The following is a 20191-nucleotide window of genomic DNA, read 5'->3' on the forward strand; positions in this document are numbered from 1 at the left end:
TCATGTCTCACACAGTCCATCTCAGTTCAGACCAGTCACATTTCAAGCGCTCAGTCATCACTTGTCATCCCCTGTGGCCAGTGGTCACCATGCTAGGCAGCACAGGGTTCATGGTTAAACGCCTCCTCTCAGGAGCACAGCAGGTTAAGGCAAGCAGAGTGGGAGTGAGGGCCCCTTTCTGACCCCTTGTCCTTTTCAAGCGTCACCTGCTTCTCGAGTGTTCTTCCTGCCAAAGACAGCACATTGTGGTGGCAAAGGGTGTGGACGAGAGCTCAGGCCAGAGGTTCAGCTCCTAGCAAAGTCCCTGTCTGGTCCAGTTGTGCATGTGTCAGGTGGGGACGAGTGGTCAAGGTGGTGTCAATTCACTTTGTTAATAAATTAGTCCAGTATAGCACCTGGCATTTCACACCCTTAGTAAATATTCAAGAGCTTCCCTTTTAATTTCCTTGTGCAGAGGAATTTCTGTTTTTTAGAGATGAGGTCTGTTTTTTACAGATAATTTCTGTTTTTTAGAGATGAGGTCTCATTATGTTGCCCAGCCTGGTCTCAGACTCCTAAGCTCAAGCAGTCATTCCACCTTGACCTCCTTAAGTGCTGGGATTATAGGCGTGAGCCACCATGCCCAGCTTAAGGGCTCCCCTTTTTATTATTATTTTTTTTTTGTAGAGAAAGGGCAGCATATGGGTTAACTGAGGTCTTTTTAAACCAGCCCATTTCTCGTGAGCTTGCAGCTCCTAGGCCCAGGAGGAGTGGAGGTTGCTGCTGGAATGCATGAGTTTGACAGTTTGGAGGGAATTTTCCAGTGGAGCCAGACAAGGATGCAGCCACTCTGATAGATTTCACCCAGCAAGCGCAGGTTGGCCCTACAGGTGCACTTTGGAAAGCCGAGGAGTTCAAGACAATATATAGCAAGACCTTGTCTCTACAAAAAAAAATTTTTTTTTAATTGGAGTCTCACTCCGTGGCCCAGGCTGGAGTGAGTGGCATGCTCACAGCCACCCCAGCGTCAACCTGCTGGACTCAGGCAGTCCTTCTACCTCAGCCTTCCAAGTAGCTGGAACTACAGGCGCATGCTACCATGCCTGGCTAATTTTTTATTTGTTGTAGAGACGAGGTCTCACCAAGTTGCCCGGGCTGGTCTTGAACTGGCGGGCTCAGGTAATCCACTCACCTCGGCCTCCCAAAATGCTAGGATTGCAGACTGAGCCACCGAGCCCAACCATCTGAGGCCTTTTTAATCCAGCCCACTTACCATGAGCTTGCAGCTCCTGGACCCAGGAGTGGAGGTTGCTGCTGGAATGCCTGGGTTTGAGACTTTGGAGTTTTCCAGTGGAACCACTCTGATAGATTTCACCCAGCAAGCACTGGTCAGCCCCCTACGGGTGCACTTTGGAAAACCAAGGTGGGAAGATTACTTGAGCCCAGGAGTTCGAGACTAACCTAGACAACATAGCAAGACCTTATCTCTACAAAAAAAATTTTTTTTAAATTAGCCAGGCATAGTGGTACACATCTGTAGTCCCACTACTCAGGAGGCTGAGGTGGAAGGATGACTGCAGTGAGCCTTGATCGTGCCATCGCACTCCAACTTGGACAGCAGAGTGAGACCCAACTCAAAAAAAAGGAAAGAAAGAAAAAGAGAGAGACAAAAATCCCTGAAACTATCAGTCTTTGGTAAGCTTACTTTCTAGTGCAGAGAGACCGTCAACAAATAGATCGTGCAGTGTTGGAAAGTGGTAAGTATCAAAGAACAGCAGGGTGAAAGAGACAGAGTGGAGAAAAGGCTGAAATGAACCAGGAATGTTCACATGTGTAAGCAGTTGAATTGTATATGTTTTCATCTCTCTAGAAGAGTCCACAGCATAGACAGGCGTGAGGAGACTCCACTCTGGGACCCTCTAGCTAGTGGAGGGCTGGAGAGGTACATCGACAAAATGCTGCTTAAGACTTATGGGAGAAAGTGCAGGAAAGTCACCTCACAAGCATTTGCAGGCGTTGATGGCGCCAAGGAACTTCAGATCCATTTGGTGAAAATGTTGTCCTCAGGAAGGGAAGTGGCAGGCAAGAAAGGGGAGGAGCTGGGGCTTTCAGAAGGACTTAGATTCTCTGCTGGACACGGGCTGGGCTCACGGGGAATGTGGATCATGCCCCAGGGGCAGCGCCCTGGGACTACAGAAGGAGCATCCAGGGGTCTGTTCTTCACACCCTCTTCTTCCCTGACAGGTCTCCCGTGATGGCCGGTGGACTGTTCGCCGTGGACCGGAAGTGGTTCTGGGAGTTGGGCGGGTACGACCCAGGCCTGGAGATCTGGGGAGGGGAGCAGTACGAGATCTCGTTCAAGGTGAGCCCTTTCGCCTTGGCACGGCCTCCCGGAGGCCTGTCTAAGCCTAGGAAGGTGGAGGCCACAGGCTTCTATAGCACCCCTGCCCCTCAGGTACAGAAGGCAGGGCCCATGGGCCACTCCTTGCTATGGGGACAGGGGCACCCCTGGGCTGCCAAAGTCTGGTCTTGCCCACAGCTCTGACTGGCATTCACCTGAGGTCTCTTCTTACTGAAGAGAAATGTTTGTTGGCCATTTGTATTTCTTTATATTTGGTGGGAACAAGACAGGCCTCGCTTCCAGCCAAGATGGCATGTCTGCGTGGAGACCCCAGCCAGCGTGGGAAGAGACGTGGGAAGGTCAGGCAGGACCCACGGCCCGAGTGGTGCTCTGCTCTGGGCCGCAGAGGCTCAAGTCACCCTTCGGGCTTTCCCTTTATCTGTTGCTGCAGGAGTTTGACACAGAGGCCTGGCTTCACACCCCAGTCCATCACTCAGGAGCCATCTGACTTTGGGCAAGTTAGATTCTCCCGAGTTTTCTTTCCTCCTCTGAAATTAGGGAAGAATGACACTATCTACCTTACAGGGCCACTGTGACCACTACCTATTGGAATGTCCAGAAACTACTCAGCACGTGGCCTGGGCACATGACCAGCAATAAGTCCTTAGTAGAAATTGTTAAAGATTCCACAAATAAATATTTACGGTAACCTATCTGACCAGCCCATGGGCTATAGAAACTTTCTGATGTTAATGGTAAAGGAGTTACTAGTTCTGGGTGGTTAACTAGTTATTCTACATCTCTTTATTTGTGGGATTCTACCTAATGCTCAGGTGAAGACTTGGACCCTCTGAGGGCCTGGCAGGGGGGAAGCTTGGCCTGTGCCTGCCACAGCCAGCTTCTAACAGCCCAGGCCCCTGGCTAACCATGTTCCCAGCCCACGAGGGATGGCCACCATCACTACTGAGCTGACAACCCTGATGCCCCGGAGTTGGGCATTGACTTTAACGCAAAGAACGTTGTCAGGCACAGGGTTTAAGACTTTGGTGTTGATGACAGATTGCCAAGATCAGGTCCTAGTGCTGCCACTTCTTCAGCTGTATGGTGTTAGACCAGGCATCCTCACCTCACTGAGCCTCAGTTTCTACTTCCAGAAAATGGGTTCAATGATACTTTAGTCGTTGCAGAGTTGAGAGGATTAAATGAGCCCATGCTTGTTAGGTGCTGCTTAGTAAATATCCTGAAGGTTATTATCATTGTTGATATATTCATGTTAATTTCTATAATGCCAGCTGAGCAATCCAGAACTGGGGAACATAAAATCTTGATTAGCGAAAATAAATAAATAACCTAGAATTCTCTGGAAACATTATTTTGGTTGGAAAATCAGCCTGAGTCTGTTTTAACCTCCAGAATTCTGAAGTTATCTGCCATAAGGGACCTAGCCCCCAAATTGGAACTAATATTTATATCTAGGGTAATACTCAAAATCTGTAACAATTGTGATGGAAAAAGCGCCAACACGTCAGAACGCTGCAAGCTGTAAGCAGTAGCTTACAGTGATGCATCCACTCTGGTGAGGAACAACTGACATTCGTCCCAATCAGAGCAGACAGGACACTGTGCTGAGCCCTTCACACGGTTGACTTTTTCAGTCCTCACAACAGCCCTAGGAGAGTGGAGTCATTATTATGCCCATTTCACAGGGGAGGCAAGTGGAGCTTAGACCAAGGCCCCACACAGTCAGAAGCAGAATCCAGGCCTGAACACTGGTTTGCCTGGCTCCGGAGCCTGTGCTGTGACCTGCCATGTCTGTTTTGTTTAATACCCAGACCAGTCTGAACACCTGCATTTTATGGGCCTCTGTAGGGACATTGGAGAAAAACAGTTGAGAGGAAACTGGCCCAAGATGGTGGCTGCAATCTCTCACCCTTTCTTCTCAGTTTTTGCCTCTTCCTGGGGTTATTCCTCATTTACTTGGATATTCTGAAACCTCTTAGTGAATTGAGTTAGTACTAGTCTGAATCTGAAATAGCACATGGGTTTTCTCTCCTGGTCAACTCTGATCCATGGGTAAGGGCTGCCCCAGGCCTGTGTTGATATGTATTCTGAAGCTGCATCCAAGCTTAGCCGAAAAAGAGTCATGATTGATTAGTGATGTCTGCTATGGGTGCAGCTTTGGTGGGTGGTGGCACATATTTATACTAATTTCTAGTCCATGCAGTCTAGTTTTCCAAATGTCACATCCTTACAGATATAGTGAAATCACAAATGAGGAATCAGAAAATTTTAACTTCACATTTCCCCAATCTATCAATTAAACAAGGCTGGTTTAGGAGGCAGTCTTCCAAGCTTTTTCCCAGAATGGGCACATCTGAGTTGTAAGTTCTTACCAGAATGTAAACTTTAATAGAGGAGTGATCTTTTGTGTTTGACTCACTGCTGTTTTTCAAGTGCTGAAAGGATTGCCTGACACAGAAAAGCACTGTGAGACAAAGTATTCATATTAATTTTAATTATCATGTTAAATATTTTAAAAAATTATTTTATATAAATGTTATTGACTATAAATATCCTAAAATTATATAACACTTATAAGTCTTTAAGAGTTCTAATATAACACTGTCAGTCATAAATTCTAGTTATTATCTTAAAACACTACCTGTAATAAAATAAATTGTTCATCAGACAATCATAAACTTTCGTCAAATCTTAACCATGACCGTTCTGTTTTTGTTGTCCACAATTATTATTCTGTGTCCTCTAAAAACATTCATATATAATGGACTCTAACCCAATATTACTTTTCATAAAATTAAATATGAGTAATAAAAAAATACAATTAATGAAAAGTATACAAATATATATTTCAATTTTATTAAATAATGATCAGATTTTTCTAATCTATAACTGACATTAATACTATTAAATATATACTATATATCTATAATATCCTTATAATAATTGTATTAAAATACTATATTGAATTTTAAAAAGCCACCATCACAAAAAAAAAAATCATAAAAGTGAAAAAGTAAATACAATCCCAGATTACATACCTGTAATCCCAGCACTTTGGGAGGCTGAGGTAGGTGGATTGCTTGAGCCCAGGAGTTCAAGACCAACCTGGGCAACATAGCAAAACCTTTTGTCTCTACAAAAAAACCCAGAAAATTAGCCAGGCATAGTGGTACATAACTGTAGCCCCAGCTTCTCAGATACTGAGGTAGAAGGATCACCTGAGCCCAGAAGGTTGAGGCTGCTGTAAGCAGTGATCATCATGAGCATAACACTGTACCCTAGCCTGGGCGATAGAGTGAGAACCTGACTCAGGAAAAAAAAAAAAGAGTCTTCCTGGCTAGATGCAGTAACTAACGTCTATAATCCCAGCACTTTCGGAGGGTTAGACAGGAAGGTTGCCTGAGGCCAGGAGTTTGAGACCAGCCTGGGCAACCAGGTGAGACCTCCCCAGCTCTACAAAAAAGGTAAAAATTAGCCTAGTGTGGTGGTATACACTTGTAGTCCCAGCTACTCTCAGGAGGCTGAGGCAGGAGGATCACTTGAGCCCAGGAGTTCAAGGCTGCAGTGAGCAAGATCGCACCATTCCACTCCAGCCTGGGGAGCAGAGCGAAACCCCGTCACTAAAAATAAACAAACGAAAAATTTAAAAAGAGGCTTCCCAACTATAGAAGATAATCAGTGTTAGTCTTATAAATGCAACCAGACAATATATGACCAAGAAAAAAACTGTGAGACAAGGTAGCAAACATAAGAAGCCATGTGTGCCCATTTCTGCTTGCCAGGAGAATTTCACAAAGCCCTGACACTGACCAGAAAGATGCTCTGAACACAAAACAGGAAGGAAACCATGGCCCCACACCTCTTGCCTGGGTCACTACACTCCTTTTTGCCTTTTAAGAAAAATGACTCTGGTCCTTACCTTTCTGTGCACATAAGATAACATCTTACAAGATTGGCAGTTATCCTTCTGTCCTCTATAACTAGGTATCCTCTTCCACCAAAACTCTGATGTGTCTCCACATACTAAATCTTCACACCTATATGTAAATTAAAATACTGCATTGGAGGAGTCTGAGAACATTTCTAAAAGACTCCTCCTGGGCTGTAGACCTTGGCTTGTAGTCTTCCATAAGACTTCTAAAGAAAGTGAACGGTAATTCTTTAAAGCTCAATTTTTTTTTTAGTCGACAGCCCTTAATTAATATTTGTTGGCTGAAGTCTCAGAGCAAGTGGTTCCTGGCCGGCATCAGCCTCCAAGCTCCTAACTGGCTCCTTGGGCTCGAAGTCCCACTTAGAAACTTCCTCTGTGGGGAATAGGAATGGAGAAAGATTTGTACAAAGGAATTTCTAAACCCAAAATTATTTCTTTCTGTGTGTTTCAAAGGCCCGTCTACTGGTGCTCTTCAGCCAGTTATTGCAGAACAAATGTCCTTTTCCTCCCACGGTTTTATTTACAAAAAGTTTGGTAATGAAGCCATACCAGAGGCCTCGCACCCAGGAGAGGAGGAGCTGGCTCTTGTCTCTAGTCGATCAAATTATGTCCATCACTCTCCAGAGGAAATGAGACAGTTCAGTGAGGGGGCCTCCGAGGTCTGGATAGGAGCCTTTTCTCCTTTGGCTCTCTCCCTCCTGGCTTCGGGAGGGCCAGTTGCCAGCGACAGCCCATCTGCCTGGGCCAGTCCCACAGGGCCCCTCCAGGGAGCCCGCCCATGGGGCCAGGGGAGCCGGCCATGCCATCTGCTGGCAGATTCGTGCTGGAATTCGGGTGTTCCCTTTCAGCCAGAGCCGGGCATTTACTTGGGGTCAAACTCCCTCTGATGAACCTCTGCTAAGGTTCCTTTTCTTGGTGGCAGAGAGAAGAGACTGGTCTAAAAGACAGGCGTGTATTTTCAGAAATTAAGATAAATTGGAATGTGCCGTCAGGGCTGAGGGATTAATAATTTGGCCCTGATTCCAGATCGGGCTGCCTATCCTGATGAAACCCCCCCCCAGAAAAACTGTGCCAGCAGCTCTGAAATTGCTAGAAGAATCACTGACTCTTCCTCTACCCTCACTCCCCTTCCATCTCTCTCTCAGCAGATCAGAGTTCTCCTGCGTGGGGATCAGAATCTTCTCCGTCCTAGTGGTTGGCCAAGTCTTGAACGTCACAGCCTGGCCTCCGACTAGCTTCTCTCTCTACTCCTTCCTTTTGCTCTTGCCCTATTTGCTTTCGTCTGGATTCTCAGTCACAAGAGACCAAAACTCTAGTCACACTGATTTAAGCAAAAAAAATCACAATTGATGGGCCCACACAACTGCAGTTGCAGGGTAACCTGCAGGCCTGGCGGGATCCAGGGACTGGCCCATCTCGCCGGGGCTCGGTCTCCCCGTCCCTGGGCTCTGCTTTTGTCTGGGCTGGCTTCCCTCTCCAGCAGACTTCCACAGGGCTCCTGGCAGCCAGCGCCAAGAGGGTGCCTCTTTACGCTTCTTCTGTCAACCAGGTATCCTCTTCCACCCAAACTCTGATGTGTCTCCACATACTAAATCTTCACACCTACGTATAAGTTAAAATACTGCGTCCTGTGGAAGTCCGGGTGGAGGCTCCTTGTCCCTGCGCAGCATTCTCACTGGTCAGCCGCAGTCACATGTCCGCCCAGAGCTGAGAGGGTGAGGGTGGACTGGTTCCTCGAATGAAAGTCCAGGTGCTGTGCTCAGAAGGGGGAATGCATGTGAGCAGGACAAGCCACAGGTGGCACCTTCCCCAGCCAGGTGGGACTGCGCCTCCCCCCAGGCTCACAGGCCAAGCCACCTCTGCAGACCCACGCCGCCCGCCCCTCCTCAGTCTGGCCAACCCATGCTCATCCCTCTGGTCTCAGCTCATACAGACAGCCTCGCAGCCCGCCCTGGGCTCCCTGTGGTGCCTGGGAACCACCCCACATTGTCCTTCCCACCCCATACCCCAGAGTGGCTCTGATCCCTGTGTTGATATGACCAGCCTCTTCCCCACTGGACCTGAGCTCCCCAGAGGCAAGGAACAGGTCCTGTCCTCTAGACCTCCAGACTCTGGCCCATATCAGTTATTTATTTAGCTTCTATTTTTAGGGACAAGGTCTCACTCTGTCATCCAGGCTGGAGTGCAGGGGCGTGATCGTAGCTCACTGCAGCCTCAAGCCACCCACCCTCCTGCCTCAGCCTCCTGAGTAGCTGGGACTACAGATGTGTGTTAATTCCCAGCTACTTTTTAATGTTATGTATAGGTAGGGTCTTGCTGTGTTGCCCAGGCTGATCTTGAACTCCTGACCTCAAGCAATCCTCCTGCCTAAGCCTCTCAAAGCACTGGGACTACAGGCGTGAGCCACTGTGTCCAGTCTCGGTGTTTGAATAACTGTGAGTGGCTCCTCTTCCAACCAATAAACTTCCTCTGCACTGCCCTTCCCAGACGTGCGGTGGCGTCTTTAGGAGGTAGCATATGGCGGGAGAGGCGCTCAGTGAGAAGGCCTCCATCCATCTGGGGACCCTGAACCCATCACTGGACCCTCTGGCCCTCACATCCCAGATGGTGCTAACACAGTTTTCCTTCCTACCCCAGAGATAGAGTCAAATAAGACACCATGGGAAAGCCCTTTTACACACACAGAGTGAGGGACTGTTTAGATTAGGGGCAGCGATGGCAGGAAGAGCAGAAAGGGGACCGCACGGTGTCCCCAGGAGGCCATGGGTAGGATATCTTCAACGACATGATACCAGAGAGACAAAGTGTCAAAGCAGGACAACATGACCAAACTCGAGTTTTAAATATGTAGGCTTCGGGGCAGTGTAAGTGGACATATCTTTTGTGAATAGCAATCTGGCAAAATCCTCTACATTTCAGAGCAAATACATTCTCCGGCCTGAAATTCCATGCCCAGGAGTTTATCCAAGAGAGAGCCGGCAAGCAAAGATAGGTAGAAGCTATTGGTTGGAGCCTTGCTTACCACGGGGCAAGACTGAAAGTGACCCAAGCGAACTGAGTGCGGTGGCTCACACCTGCAGAGCCCTGGAGTTGGAGGCCACAGTGAGCTATGATCACACTACTGCCTGGGTGACAGAGCCAGACCCCTTTCCTTTCCAAAAAAGAAAAGAAATGACCCAAAGGTGCATCCTTTGGGGATGAGTTAGAGCAATGAACTATTATGTAAAACAAGTTAGATGGTTCTAAATTTAACTTCTAAGGATGAGTAAAAAATAGTATATATATGATATGATCTCATGTCCCGTTTTTCAAAATGTGACAAATGCCAAGAAAGGATGCAGCATACCCTTATGCCAGCCAAAGCTTCCAGAGCGTGGACCCTCGGTGCCATGTGTACCGTGCGTGCTGTCCTCATCTCATCCTCAAGGCAGTGCTCTCATTCGCCCCATTTTGGAGATGAGGGAACCGAGTCTTAAGTTAAACCACAGAAATGCTTCACAGTGCCCTAAAGGTGTCCTGTCCTCAGTGGCCATCAGAGTGGGAGGGCCACAGGATGTAGCTGTTCCTTTGCCACCGACGTGTGACTGTAACCCTGAACATGTTCACTCTGAGTCCACGTGACCTCTGTCAGCAGGAAGTTGAGATGTTTTGTAATTAAGAAGCAGCAAATGTTGGGTTCTCAGCTCTCCCACCCTGCCCTGTGCACATTCCAGGGCATTGTCTGGTCACTTGCCAGTCGCCCGGTGGGATCCTGCCTAAGTTGGCAGGGAGGAGACTCACAGGGAAGGCCTGAGGCCCCAGAGCACCCCTGCAGGGTCTGGCCCTGCTGCCCTGGGAGAGATGGAGTTCCAGGGTCCCGTGAGGCAGGCTCGAGGGCGCAAGGAGGCGACGAAAAACCAGAGAGGTGGGAGCTGGGGGACGCTTTCCCCTGCAGAAGGTGAGACGGGCTTTAAGCCTCATTCAGAGAGGAAGCCCATCCTCTGAGTAGGGGCACCGAGCTCAGAGAAGACCATAACACTGATGCAGTTACCCAAAGGTTGCCCATCCTACACTGCCTTGGGTAGATTTTTAAAAACCCTCAGATTCTTCTTCCATAAAACCCAGTGTTGTCCAGAGCATTCCGTGAAATAGGGTGTGTGTTTAAGGGTGACCTTATGACCCGGCGCTGGGCGGTTGGTGCCTGAGCCATGGTCCCTCAGCTGGAAGATGGTAGTGCCAGGGCTAAGTCCCGATGACCTGGCTCCGAGCCCAGTGCTCATCTCATTCCACCTGGCGGGGAAGTGGAGAGAAAGTGTGTCTGGTCTAGAGAGAGGCTGTGGCCATAAAAGGGGCCGAAGGGCAGGACTAGCCCTAGGGGGGGTTAAGGTGCTGCACAGGAGGCAGAAATGATTTCCAAAGACCAGCCCAAGTGGCAGGGGAGACCCAGGGCCACCATCCCACATTGCGTAACAGAGCACTACTCACCTGTCCCCAACCCCACCAGTGCCCTCTTCTGGAACCAGCGGTGTCTTCATGGCTGCCAGGAGCCAGTACTCGGTTCTGCCCTCCCAGGTTATCCATGGATGCGGGGACAGCCCTGCCACGTTCGGCATTTCCCCCCCGGGACTCAAATGCTCCACCTTCCCAAGAGCCATCAGCTGGGAACAGGGAAGCCACTTGCAGTCCCATGCGTGTCCCTGTCTAGGGAGCCTGCCTCCCCACCATTCCTCCAAGAAGATGGATCAGAGGCCTGTCCTGTGTCACCCCCAACCGGTGCCCACCTGCCTCTCCGTGCCAGGGCTCTTTCATTGCTAAGAATGGTAATAAGAACTTCTTCAAAGGTTTGCTGTAAGGACTAAACGGGATGTTACATTGATTTCAAAGGTTTGTTGTAAGGACTGAATGGGGTGGTACATTTTTTTGGCCTGCAGCCAGGCAAAAAGGATGCACTCTGTAAATGACAGCTGTGATGACTACACCCTCAGGTTAAGAGCAGAACAGCCTGGGTAACCAAACTGCCTGGGATTCTAGTGCAAGTGCAATCCACTAGCTGCTGTGTGACCTTGGAAAAGTGACTTAACCTCTCCGGAAGTAACATCTTCATCCAATGTAGGAAACAGGATAATCCTTACTTCATCGTGCAGTTGTAAGCAGGATATTAGTCAAAATACATTAAAAGCTTAGCCCAGTGCCTGGAACATAACAATCAATAAATGGTAGCGGTTAGTGTCAGCATTGTGGTTGCTGTGGTCGGGCTGCGGTTGCAGGGAGACAAGAGTGGAGAGAGCTTTGAGGCTGGCAAGACAGAGGCCAAAGGCCTTGGCTCCAGGCCCACCTCTAGAACAAGCTCTCGGGGAGACCTTGGCCTCGGCAGCCCTTTCTGCTGAAGTCATCCCCAGCTCGCAGGCTGTTAGGAGGGGTAGTGTCACCCAGCAGGCACCTTTGTCCGAGAGAGGTGGTCCCTGCTCCCGTGTGCGGTGGTTCTGGAAGGATGGCTCCTGGACCTGTGTGGCATCCCCTGGGAACCTGTTAAAAATGTAAATTGTCGGGCTGCCACCCAGGCTGCTGAGTCAGCACTCAGAGCCTCACAGCTATGGTTCAGCACACCCCCAGGTGAGTCTGAGGCTGGCTCCCACTTGAAGATGGCAGCTCTCACGAATAGAGAGGGCACCTGGCCTGGTGCTGAAGGCCAGAGTCAAGGGGATGCCAGCAAGTTCCAGCCACCTTCACCCGGCCTTCAGGGCTCTGTATCATCGGAGCCACCCTTGGCAGCTGGTTTCTCTTGTTTCTTCCGGGAGATTTTAGGGCAAAGCTGACCAATGGCCAGGTTGTGAATGAATGAATGTGCCAGTTAATGCCTGTCTTGGGCTGCAAGGATCATGGAAAGAACATGTGTCCCCAGAGCAGAAAAGCGAGCTTAGAGCAGGGTCCACACAGGGAGTCCAGGGGTGCAGAGAGGGCAAGAGGTGGCAGGAGCCCGGCAGAGGGCCTTGGTCACAAACTAGGGTGACCCCTGTGTTCTACAGGCAACACAGTGTTGCTGGGGACCTTCGAGGACACTGTGAGGGGTGGTCAGGGCCATTCTCCCCACATGGAGGGCAGAGTCCCCACGGAGCACTCAGATCTGCCTGTCCTGGAGGGCCCAACCCCGGATTCGGATCTGGGTTCTGCTGTTCACGCACAGAGGAACCCTGGGCTAACCCTGACCCTCACGCTGAGGTACTTGGTCTCAGCAGGCCTCGGTTTCTCATGTGTAAAGGGGCATGTCAGCTCCTACCTCGCCCGGTTGCTGGGAGATTGCTGTATGTCCGTGTCTGTGTCAGAAGCTAATGTCAGGTGACCACCGCCACTGGTGATGGGATGGTGATGATAAATACTTAGAGATGTTGTTGGAATAGCCCAATGTTTGATTTACTCATTTAGATAGACTTGTGCTCAAGGCTGTATTATATCAATATACTAGATTAATTTAGGAGTAAATTAAAATTGTTTTAAAAACTAAAGTCAGGCCAGACTCGGTGGCTCAGCCTATAATCCCAGCACTTTGGGAGACCAAGGCGACTGGATTGCCTGATTCCGCGACTTCGAGACCAGCCCCGGCAACTTGGCGAGACCTCATCTCTACAATAAAATCAAAAATAGCTGGGCGTGGTAGCGCACACCTGTAGTTCAGCTACTTGGAAGTCTGAGGTGGAAAGATGGGTCGACACTGGGGTAGCCGTGAGCATGCCACTGCACTCCAGCCTGGGCAATGGAGTGAGACTCCAAGTCAAGGGGGAAAAAAAACTAAAGCCAAATTGTTCTTCTCTATTGTTTTTTTACTAACTGCACCCAGAAACCATTATAGACGTCCCCAGCTAACTTAGATGAAGCTGTCATTTCATGCTGGTGATACTTCCTGAAACAATATCTTGTTCAAGACACACGAATATATTCGGAATAACGTGAATTTCTTTTCTGAGGGCAATTTCATGGCTGCGTGCAGTGCCCACCGCTAGTAGCGACAGGCCCCGTGTCCACGTGACACCATATGGACAGCCCAGTGTCCTGTGAGCCTATGTATCACCTCATTTTAGCCTCCCCACAACCCCAGGTGGTAGGCACAGCAATTGTTCCCATTTTGCAAATGAGGAAACTGAAGCTTTCAGACATAAAACGTGCTTTAAGTAGGCCAGGTGAGGTGGCTCATGCCCGTAATCCCAACTGAGGGGACTTTGGGAGGCTGAGGGGGGAGGATCACTTGAGCCCAGGAGTTTGAGGCTGCAGTGAGCTGCATTCCAGCCTGGGCGACAGAGGGAGACCCTGTCTCTAATGACAACAAACGTGCTCGAGAGTCTGGATTAGACCTCAGTTCTGTCCTACTGCAGAACCAAGCTCATAACTCCTACCCCACGCACCTCCTAAGTACACAGCGAACGCTGAGTAATTGCTGGCGATTATTGCCATATTATTCCCCCAAGTGCTGTTGATTCGGGTTTGAACTTCTTGGGGGTCCTCAGCCAATGCCGACGGCAGAGGCCACGGCTGGCCACCAGCTTCCCCTGGCTTCCTGGACATGAGGGCTTCCACCCCGGCCCCCTCCAGCCTGGCCTGGCCCTCCCCTCTGTGGCCTCCCTCTGGGTCCCATTGTGTCTTCCTGATCTCATCACCAAGCATTCTTTCCTCCTCAGTTTAGGAGATAAGAGCGAGTCATTGTCTTTTATAGACGCTGTAATGAAGCCTGTCATCACACAAAAGAAGTCTGCTAATAAGATAAATCAAAGCAGCAACAGAAATGAATGGGGAACAGGTTTTCACAAGCAGGCGTGCGCTTGTCTGGAAGGGTGACGGGAAGACGTTGACGGAGGAAAGGCACCAGGACACCACATTTGGGAACTCCTCGTGGTGGAACAAGGCTCCCAGACCAGACAGATGCCTCCCACCATGGGGCAGGAGTTAGGGAGGGGACAGGCAGGGAGTGGGCTGACGCCAGACACAAAGAAAGGGCCTGCAAGGGTGTCATCTCAGTGGCCTGTGTTTGTTCCCATCTGGAACAGGATGGGCTCCTGGTCAAGCATGATCTGGCTGCTGCCAGCCCAGGGTCGCCACTCTGCCCCCCACTGGACTTTCTTCCTGTGGGAGAGTTAGAACAGTGCCCTTAGGTGGCCAAAACCTAAACGGTGTATGGTGACTGCCCCACACCACGTGGGCCTGTCATTCACTTGTTCATTTGCAGGTTTGCCACCAAGTCAGTTAAGAAAAACCACGTCCTTTCATTGAGCCTCGGTGTCTCCATGGAGTCAGGCCACAGGATAAGCAACACAGTGGTGCTGGGCAAAAGAGAGAATGCTGCACACTGTCGAGATGATGGCGTTTCTCTCCTTCACAAGCAGGAATGACCGCTCCATCGTCAGGCTCTCCAGGAGCCAGGCACCAAACTGGGTGCTCCCTGCGGTGTTCCTTGCCATCTGGTGTGACAGAGGGTGAGGAGAGCGAGCCCAATGCAGGGACCTGCACAGGGTCACGCAGCCACATAGTGGTGTGAGAGCTGGCGAGTGGGAGTTGGGCTGCTGTGTGCGCCTGGTCTTGGATGGTCGCTGCCCGGGCTGTGAAGGAAGGAGCTGGGCCCAGAGGCACAAAGCACCGGTGACCCAGGCCACAAGCAGAACCACAGGCCTGCGATCTGGGGCAGCTCCGGCCCGGGCACAACATGATGCCATTCCTGTGACAGTGCGTCCACGTCCTGTGACGGAGAATCCCCTCCAGGCTCGGGATCCCGCCTCTCTGCCGCAGAGCTGAGTTGTTGGTCACAAGACAGAGGCGACACTTCCTCTGGCTTTCTATGTACATCCGTCCCACGTCACCCCCAACAAACCCAGCCTGCATCCAGCCTGAAAGAGGTGGAAAAATGGGTCCTTCTGGCCCAGGCAATAAGAAAACCTCCCTACTCAGGACTATACTTCTGCTAAGACGGCTGGAAGAAGCAGAAAGACAGTGCCTCTCCCCAGAACTGAAAGGACTGGTGAAAGAGGAGAGCCATCCTCCCTCCGGGCAAGTCCCGGTTCCCAAGGCTGCAGCCGTCCTGGCTCACCCCCGGGTGGGTCCTGAAAGTCCCACTGAAGCCAGACACAGGGCCCGACAGCACAGACGGCAGCCGCGCCCCTGCCCACCACGGCCCTGAGTCCGGGGGCACAGAGGGCTGTTGGGGACTCTTATATAAAGTGACAGTAACTTAAACTGGCTATAGCCAAGCAAAAGAGGGAGGGTGTCTTCAACATGACTGGGTCCAGGGCTCCGACGGGCGCCTTTCTGCCCCGGCCCCGCCCTCTTCTATGCTAGTCACATTCACGGCAGGCCCGCCCTCCCCGTGTGGTGGCATAGGTGGCCATGGCAGCTGCAGTCCCTTGTCCCCTGAGTGCCCCCTCCCAGAGAAAAGCACGTGGTCCTCTGTCACACCAAGCACCAGCGTGCACAGCAGCCATCAAGCCCATCCCATTATCTCCCGGCAGCTGCAGGGCCCGGAGGCTGGTGCTGTGGCTGGCCAGCCTGGGTCACAGGCCCCAGGTGGAGTGGCTGGGGGGACAGTCCCCAAGGAGAAGGGGCGTTGGGCAAAGCCAACAGCTGCCTGCGCAGGGAGGGTAAACCTGAGACAGCCCGATGAAGGGTCAGCATTGCACTTCTGGTAGAAGCAGTGATGGAAGGTGCCATGTGTGCCTCTAAAAGCAGGAGCAGCTCTGAGAAGGTGGCTGAGGGGATCCCAAGGACGAGAAGGAGGTACCCAGGCTCCAAGGGGAGGAGGGCGCTCCAGGCAGAAGGAGCCAGGCATGAGTGGGAGGAGATGGTGGAAGGGAGGCGGTTCTCAGCCAGGACAGGCTGACCGCTTGTGTGACACACATCCTGGGTGGCCAGAGGGTGTTCCGACACGTCAGGCATGGCCTGTGCGGTGCTCCCATGGGACGCAGCAGTTGCAGCCTTAGCTGGAGAGGTATCTGTCTCTCTGAGGATGGTTCACATCAGAGCCAGCCTCTAGTGCATCACGCCCCGAGCGGGGACCCAGTCCGCAACCCCCCAGCATCCCAGAACTCTGAGGGCATTTGGGATGCCTCAAGCCTCTCCACAGATCAAGGTCACCCTGGTCCCTCAGGACCCTCAGGCTGATGACCAGCGTGGTCGGGGCCAAAGAAACCAGAGGTCACAGCAATGAGAAGGATTTTGAAATGGATCATCCGTCCGCAAGAGTTGGGCTCCCCTGCCCCGTTGGCAGATGCCAGCTTGAATCACAGGAGCTGGCCGCCGGCCGGATCAGCTGCCCAGGAGACGTGCGGGAAGAGAGCAGGGAAAGGTGCCCACCTGCCCAGTGCTGCCCCGCCCCCACAAGGCAGAGGGCAGCCCCGCAGCGGCGGGCCTTCCCGCCGGACAAAGGCACCACGTCCACACCAATCACACCGCATAAAGGAAGAGTTATTGTTATGGGATGCTGGCGCCTGATCAATATCTCCCGCTTTGAAAATAAACTTCTTGGCTTGGCCTTGACATTAATCTACCATCAGGAGCCCATTATCTTGAGACCAATGTTCTGTTCTATTGAGTCGCTTGATTTCCCCCCCCCAAGATCGGAATATAATCGCATTTCTCTAGGCAGCACTCACGCTAATTGCAGCCCCACGCGTACCCCGGTGGGAAGCCACGCCAGGGCCATCCGGCCTGGGGGTGGGGCAGCAGAGGTTAGGACCCGGCCCTTGGTGCCAGGTGGGAGAGCGGCCCCTCTAGAAGAGGGGAAGCCCAGCTCCAGCACCCCCGAGCAGCTGGTGCTGAAAAGGGTGCTTCTGCCCAGAAGTGGGTCGCCGTGTCCCCACACCAAGCCTCCTTCCAGAACCTAGCTGCATGAGTAACAGTGTCCTGCCTCCAGCTGGGACCACCTCTTCCAGGGCCTGTCTGGACTCTGCAGGAGCCTCCCAGGCCTGCCCCTGCTCCACCAGGCTAGGCTCCCCCCACAGCAGAGCCATCCTTGTACCACGGGACGAGATGATGTCACCTCCCTCTCCAAAGCCTTTCTGGGAAGACCCTTCATTCTGCCCTGCAAGAGCCCCGCCCCTCTGGCCTCCCTTCCTCTCTCTGCTCTGGGCTCCTGCTCTCTGTGTGCAGTGGTGATGCCCTGCTAGGCGCTGCCCCGGGGCCTTTGCACCTGCTCTTCTCCCCATCTGTTCTATCATTGTTCCTTTACTATCTCATCATTTCAGGCCCACCTTGATGGCCCCTCCTCAGTGAGGTCCCCAGGCTGGTGGGGGAAGAGTGGCGTGGCCTGGCCTTGCCTTCCCTGTAGACCTGTCACCATCCAAAACCATCTTCTCTGTCAGTTCCCTGTGGCCACTGGAAAAAATTACCCCCAACATGCATCTTTTTTTTTTTTTTGAGTTGGAGTCTCACTGTCGCTGGAGTGTAGTGGCATGTTCATGACCACTGCAGCCTCAACCTGCTGGGCACAGGCAATCCTTCCACCTCAGCCTTCCAAGTAGCTAGAATTACAGGTGTGCACCACCACACTTGGCTAATTATTTGATTTATTGTAGAGCCGAGGGCTTGCCAAGTTGCCCAGGCTGGTCTCTAATCCTTGGCCTCCCAAAGTACTGGGATCACAGGCGTGAGTCACTGCCCCCGGCCCCAACATGCATCTTAACACAACAAACAGTCATTGTGCCCAGGTTTCTCCAGGCCAGGGATTTGGAAGTGCCTCAACTTGATGGCGCCGCCTTGAGTCTCTCATAGTTGTAATCAGGCAACCCAGGGTCTTGTCACCTGCAGGCTTGGCTCGGTCAGCACCTTCGCCTCTCAGGTGGCTCACTGACATGGCTGGCAAGTTCGTGCTGTCAGCCAGGTGTAGTGGTTCACATCTTAAGCACTCAGGAGCCCAAGACAAGAGGATCGCCTGAATCCAGGAGTTTGAGGTCAGCCTGGGCAACATAGCAAGAGCTTGTCTCTACAAAAAATAATTTTTTTTAATTAGCCAGACACGATGGCATACACCTGTAATCCCAGCACTTTGGGAGGCCAAGGCGGGAGGGTCACTTGAGCCCAGGAGTTCAAAGCTGCAGCGAACTCTGATCGTACCACTGCACTCCCGCCTGGGCAACAGAGCAAGACCCTGTCTCCAAAAACAAAAAAGGAAACTCCAGAATGTAATCCCAGAGTCAGTAAATCCACAGAGCCTGAGCACTCCTTGTCCCCTCGGGACCTGGCATCATTCTGAGGTCACCATCGTCTTACCCGCGGAGCCCTGTGCCCCCTTAGAATTCTCAGCACCAGGCTCTAGACATGCATGGTGGCTTAGAGCCCGAACTCGGGGTCAGCTAAAACTGGGTTTCAATCCTGATGCCACCCCTTACTAACTCTGTGATCGGAAGCGCATTCCCTGGCTCCTGAGCCTCGGCTTCAGTGTCCGGACGGACGGTGGGGCGATGCTACCACCCAGTGAGGCCTGGATGTGCTTGCAAGTGACGACCCCCGCACCGTGCCTGGCAGTGACAGACACTCGCTGTCATCGCCTTTGGTTTCGGCTGCTGTTACTGCTGTATTTTCCCATGTCCCCAGGTCTGTGATGGGGACTTGAGTGGACAGTCCAGCGGCAGCTCTTGCCCAGTGCACCAAGGGTCACCGGCTGCCAGGGACGGTGCGCTGGAGGCGGAAACCCCATCTTCTCTCTCGCTCTGACCCGCAGGTGTGGATGTGTGGGGGCCGCATGGAGGACATCCCCTGCTCCAGGGTGGGCCACATCTACAGGAAGTACGTGCCCTACAAGGTCCCCGCCGGAGTCAGCCTGGCCCGGGTAAGGTGGTGGCCTTCCTGGGGCGGGGGGTGGAGAGAAGGGGTTGGCTCGGCCCATCTGCAGCACCGAGGCGCCCCGGGGTCCAGGCTGAGTGAACCCTAGGTGTGAGGACGTGCCCCCATTGTCCTGGTGAGATCCAGCGTGAAAGAACTCACTTAAAGCCCTACTAACTGTGTTTTGGCTGTGTGACCTCGGGAGCGTTGCTTCACTCCTCTGAGCCTGTTTTTCCTCCTTCGTGTGAAGGGAGCGAATGCCTTCCAGCGCCCAGCCTTGCCCAGAGAATCAAGGTGCTATGCCGTTTCCCACAGCGTGGCGGATGAGGTGATCTCAGGTGGCAGACACGGGAGCGTCCCTGTGTTCAGGCGTTAACCCGGATTAGGAGGGCACATGTCTGCGCAGCACCCTTGGGGTGTCACAGACATTACTCAGGATGAAAATAGAGTGTGCAGTTAGGCCAGGGGTGCTCTCAGGACGCGTGTTAGATGGATATGAACACAGCGGGTGTGGTGTGGCAGGGACGCCTGAGAGTGTGCAATCCTGGAGGGAGGAGGAGTTCGTAAATGTCGGGGTCGGGCTCTCCCCACACCCCTTCCTGTTTCCACTGCCAAAACGCCACGTGTCAACCGGTTCCATTGCTCAACATGGTTTGTGTCGCCCGCTGCTTGAGCGAAATTGGCCGCTAGCCGCCAGGGGAAATCTGTTAGCCAGAGATTTTCTTTTTGGTCTTAAATGTCTGGAAAAAAATAAATCAAGGTGACCACCAAAGAAAAATGAAGAGGAGAGAGGCCCCAGGGGGCAGAGAGAGCCGCCGGGAAGTCTGGGGGGGCCAGGAAGGTGGGGGCCCCTCACCTCCAAGGAGACCCCAGTGCCAGCCAGTTCCCGTCGGCTCCTCATCAGCCTCGACGTGCCTCATCGTAGGCCCTGGGTGGTGGAGGAGCCTTGTCCTGAGACTTGCCGCCAGGAAAACTGTCTCAAAGCCTCCCCCGGTGGCTGGAAGCGGAGGGGCCGCTTCGGGGAAAGGAGGGCCGGCAGTGCCCTCTAGTGGTGGAAGTGACTCGCGACAGCCCCATCCTATACGGGGTGCGGGTCTAGACTCAGCCCCTTGAGGCAGGAATTGCGTTCTTCTGAAATACTACTG

General features: G+C 52.2%; 1 protein-coding gene across 1 annotated transcript in view; it reads left to right on the plus strand.

The window, feature by feature from the left end:
- Nucleotides 1-200: 200 nt before the first annotated feature.
- Nucleotides 201-20191, plus strand: part of LOC103249825 (polypeptide N-acetylgalactosaminyltransferase 10-like) — a gene marked incomplete at its 5' end in the record, with an annotated part of 31048 nt that continues 11057 nt past the window's right edge. The window contains 3 exons of the mRNA XM_021707718.1: nucleotides 201-283; nucleotides 2224-2341; nucleotides 18946-19053. Coding sequence (XP_021563393.1) covers nucleotides 201-283; nucleotides 2224-2341; nucleotides 18946-19053 — 309 coding nt within the window. The remainder of the gene's footprint in view (nucleotides 284-2223; nucleotides 2342-18945; nucleotides 19054-20191) is intronic.

Source organism: Carlito syrichta, unplaced genomic scaffold, assembly GCF_000164805.1.
Source record: "Carlito syrichta isolate Samal-C Ts95f unplaced genomic scaffold, Tarsius_syrichta-2.0.1 Scaffold123509, whole genome shotgun sequence".
NCBI classification, from domain to species: Eukaryota; Metazoa; Chordata; class Mammalia; order Primates; family Tarsiidae; genus Carlito; species Carlito syrichta.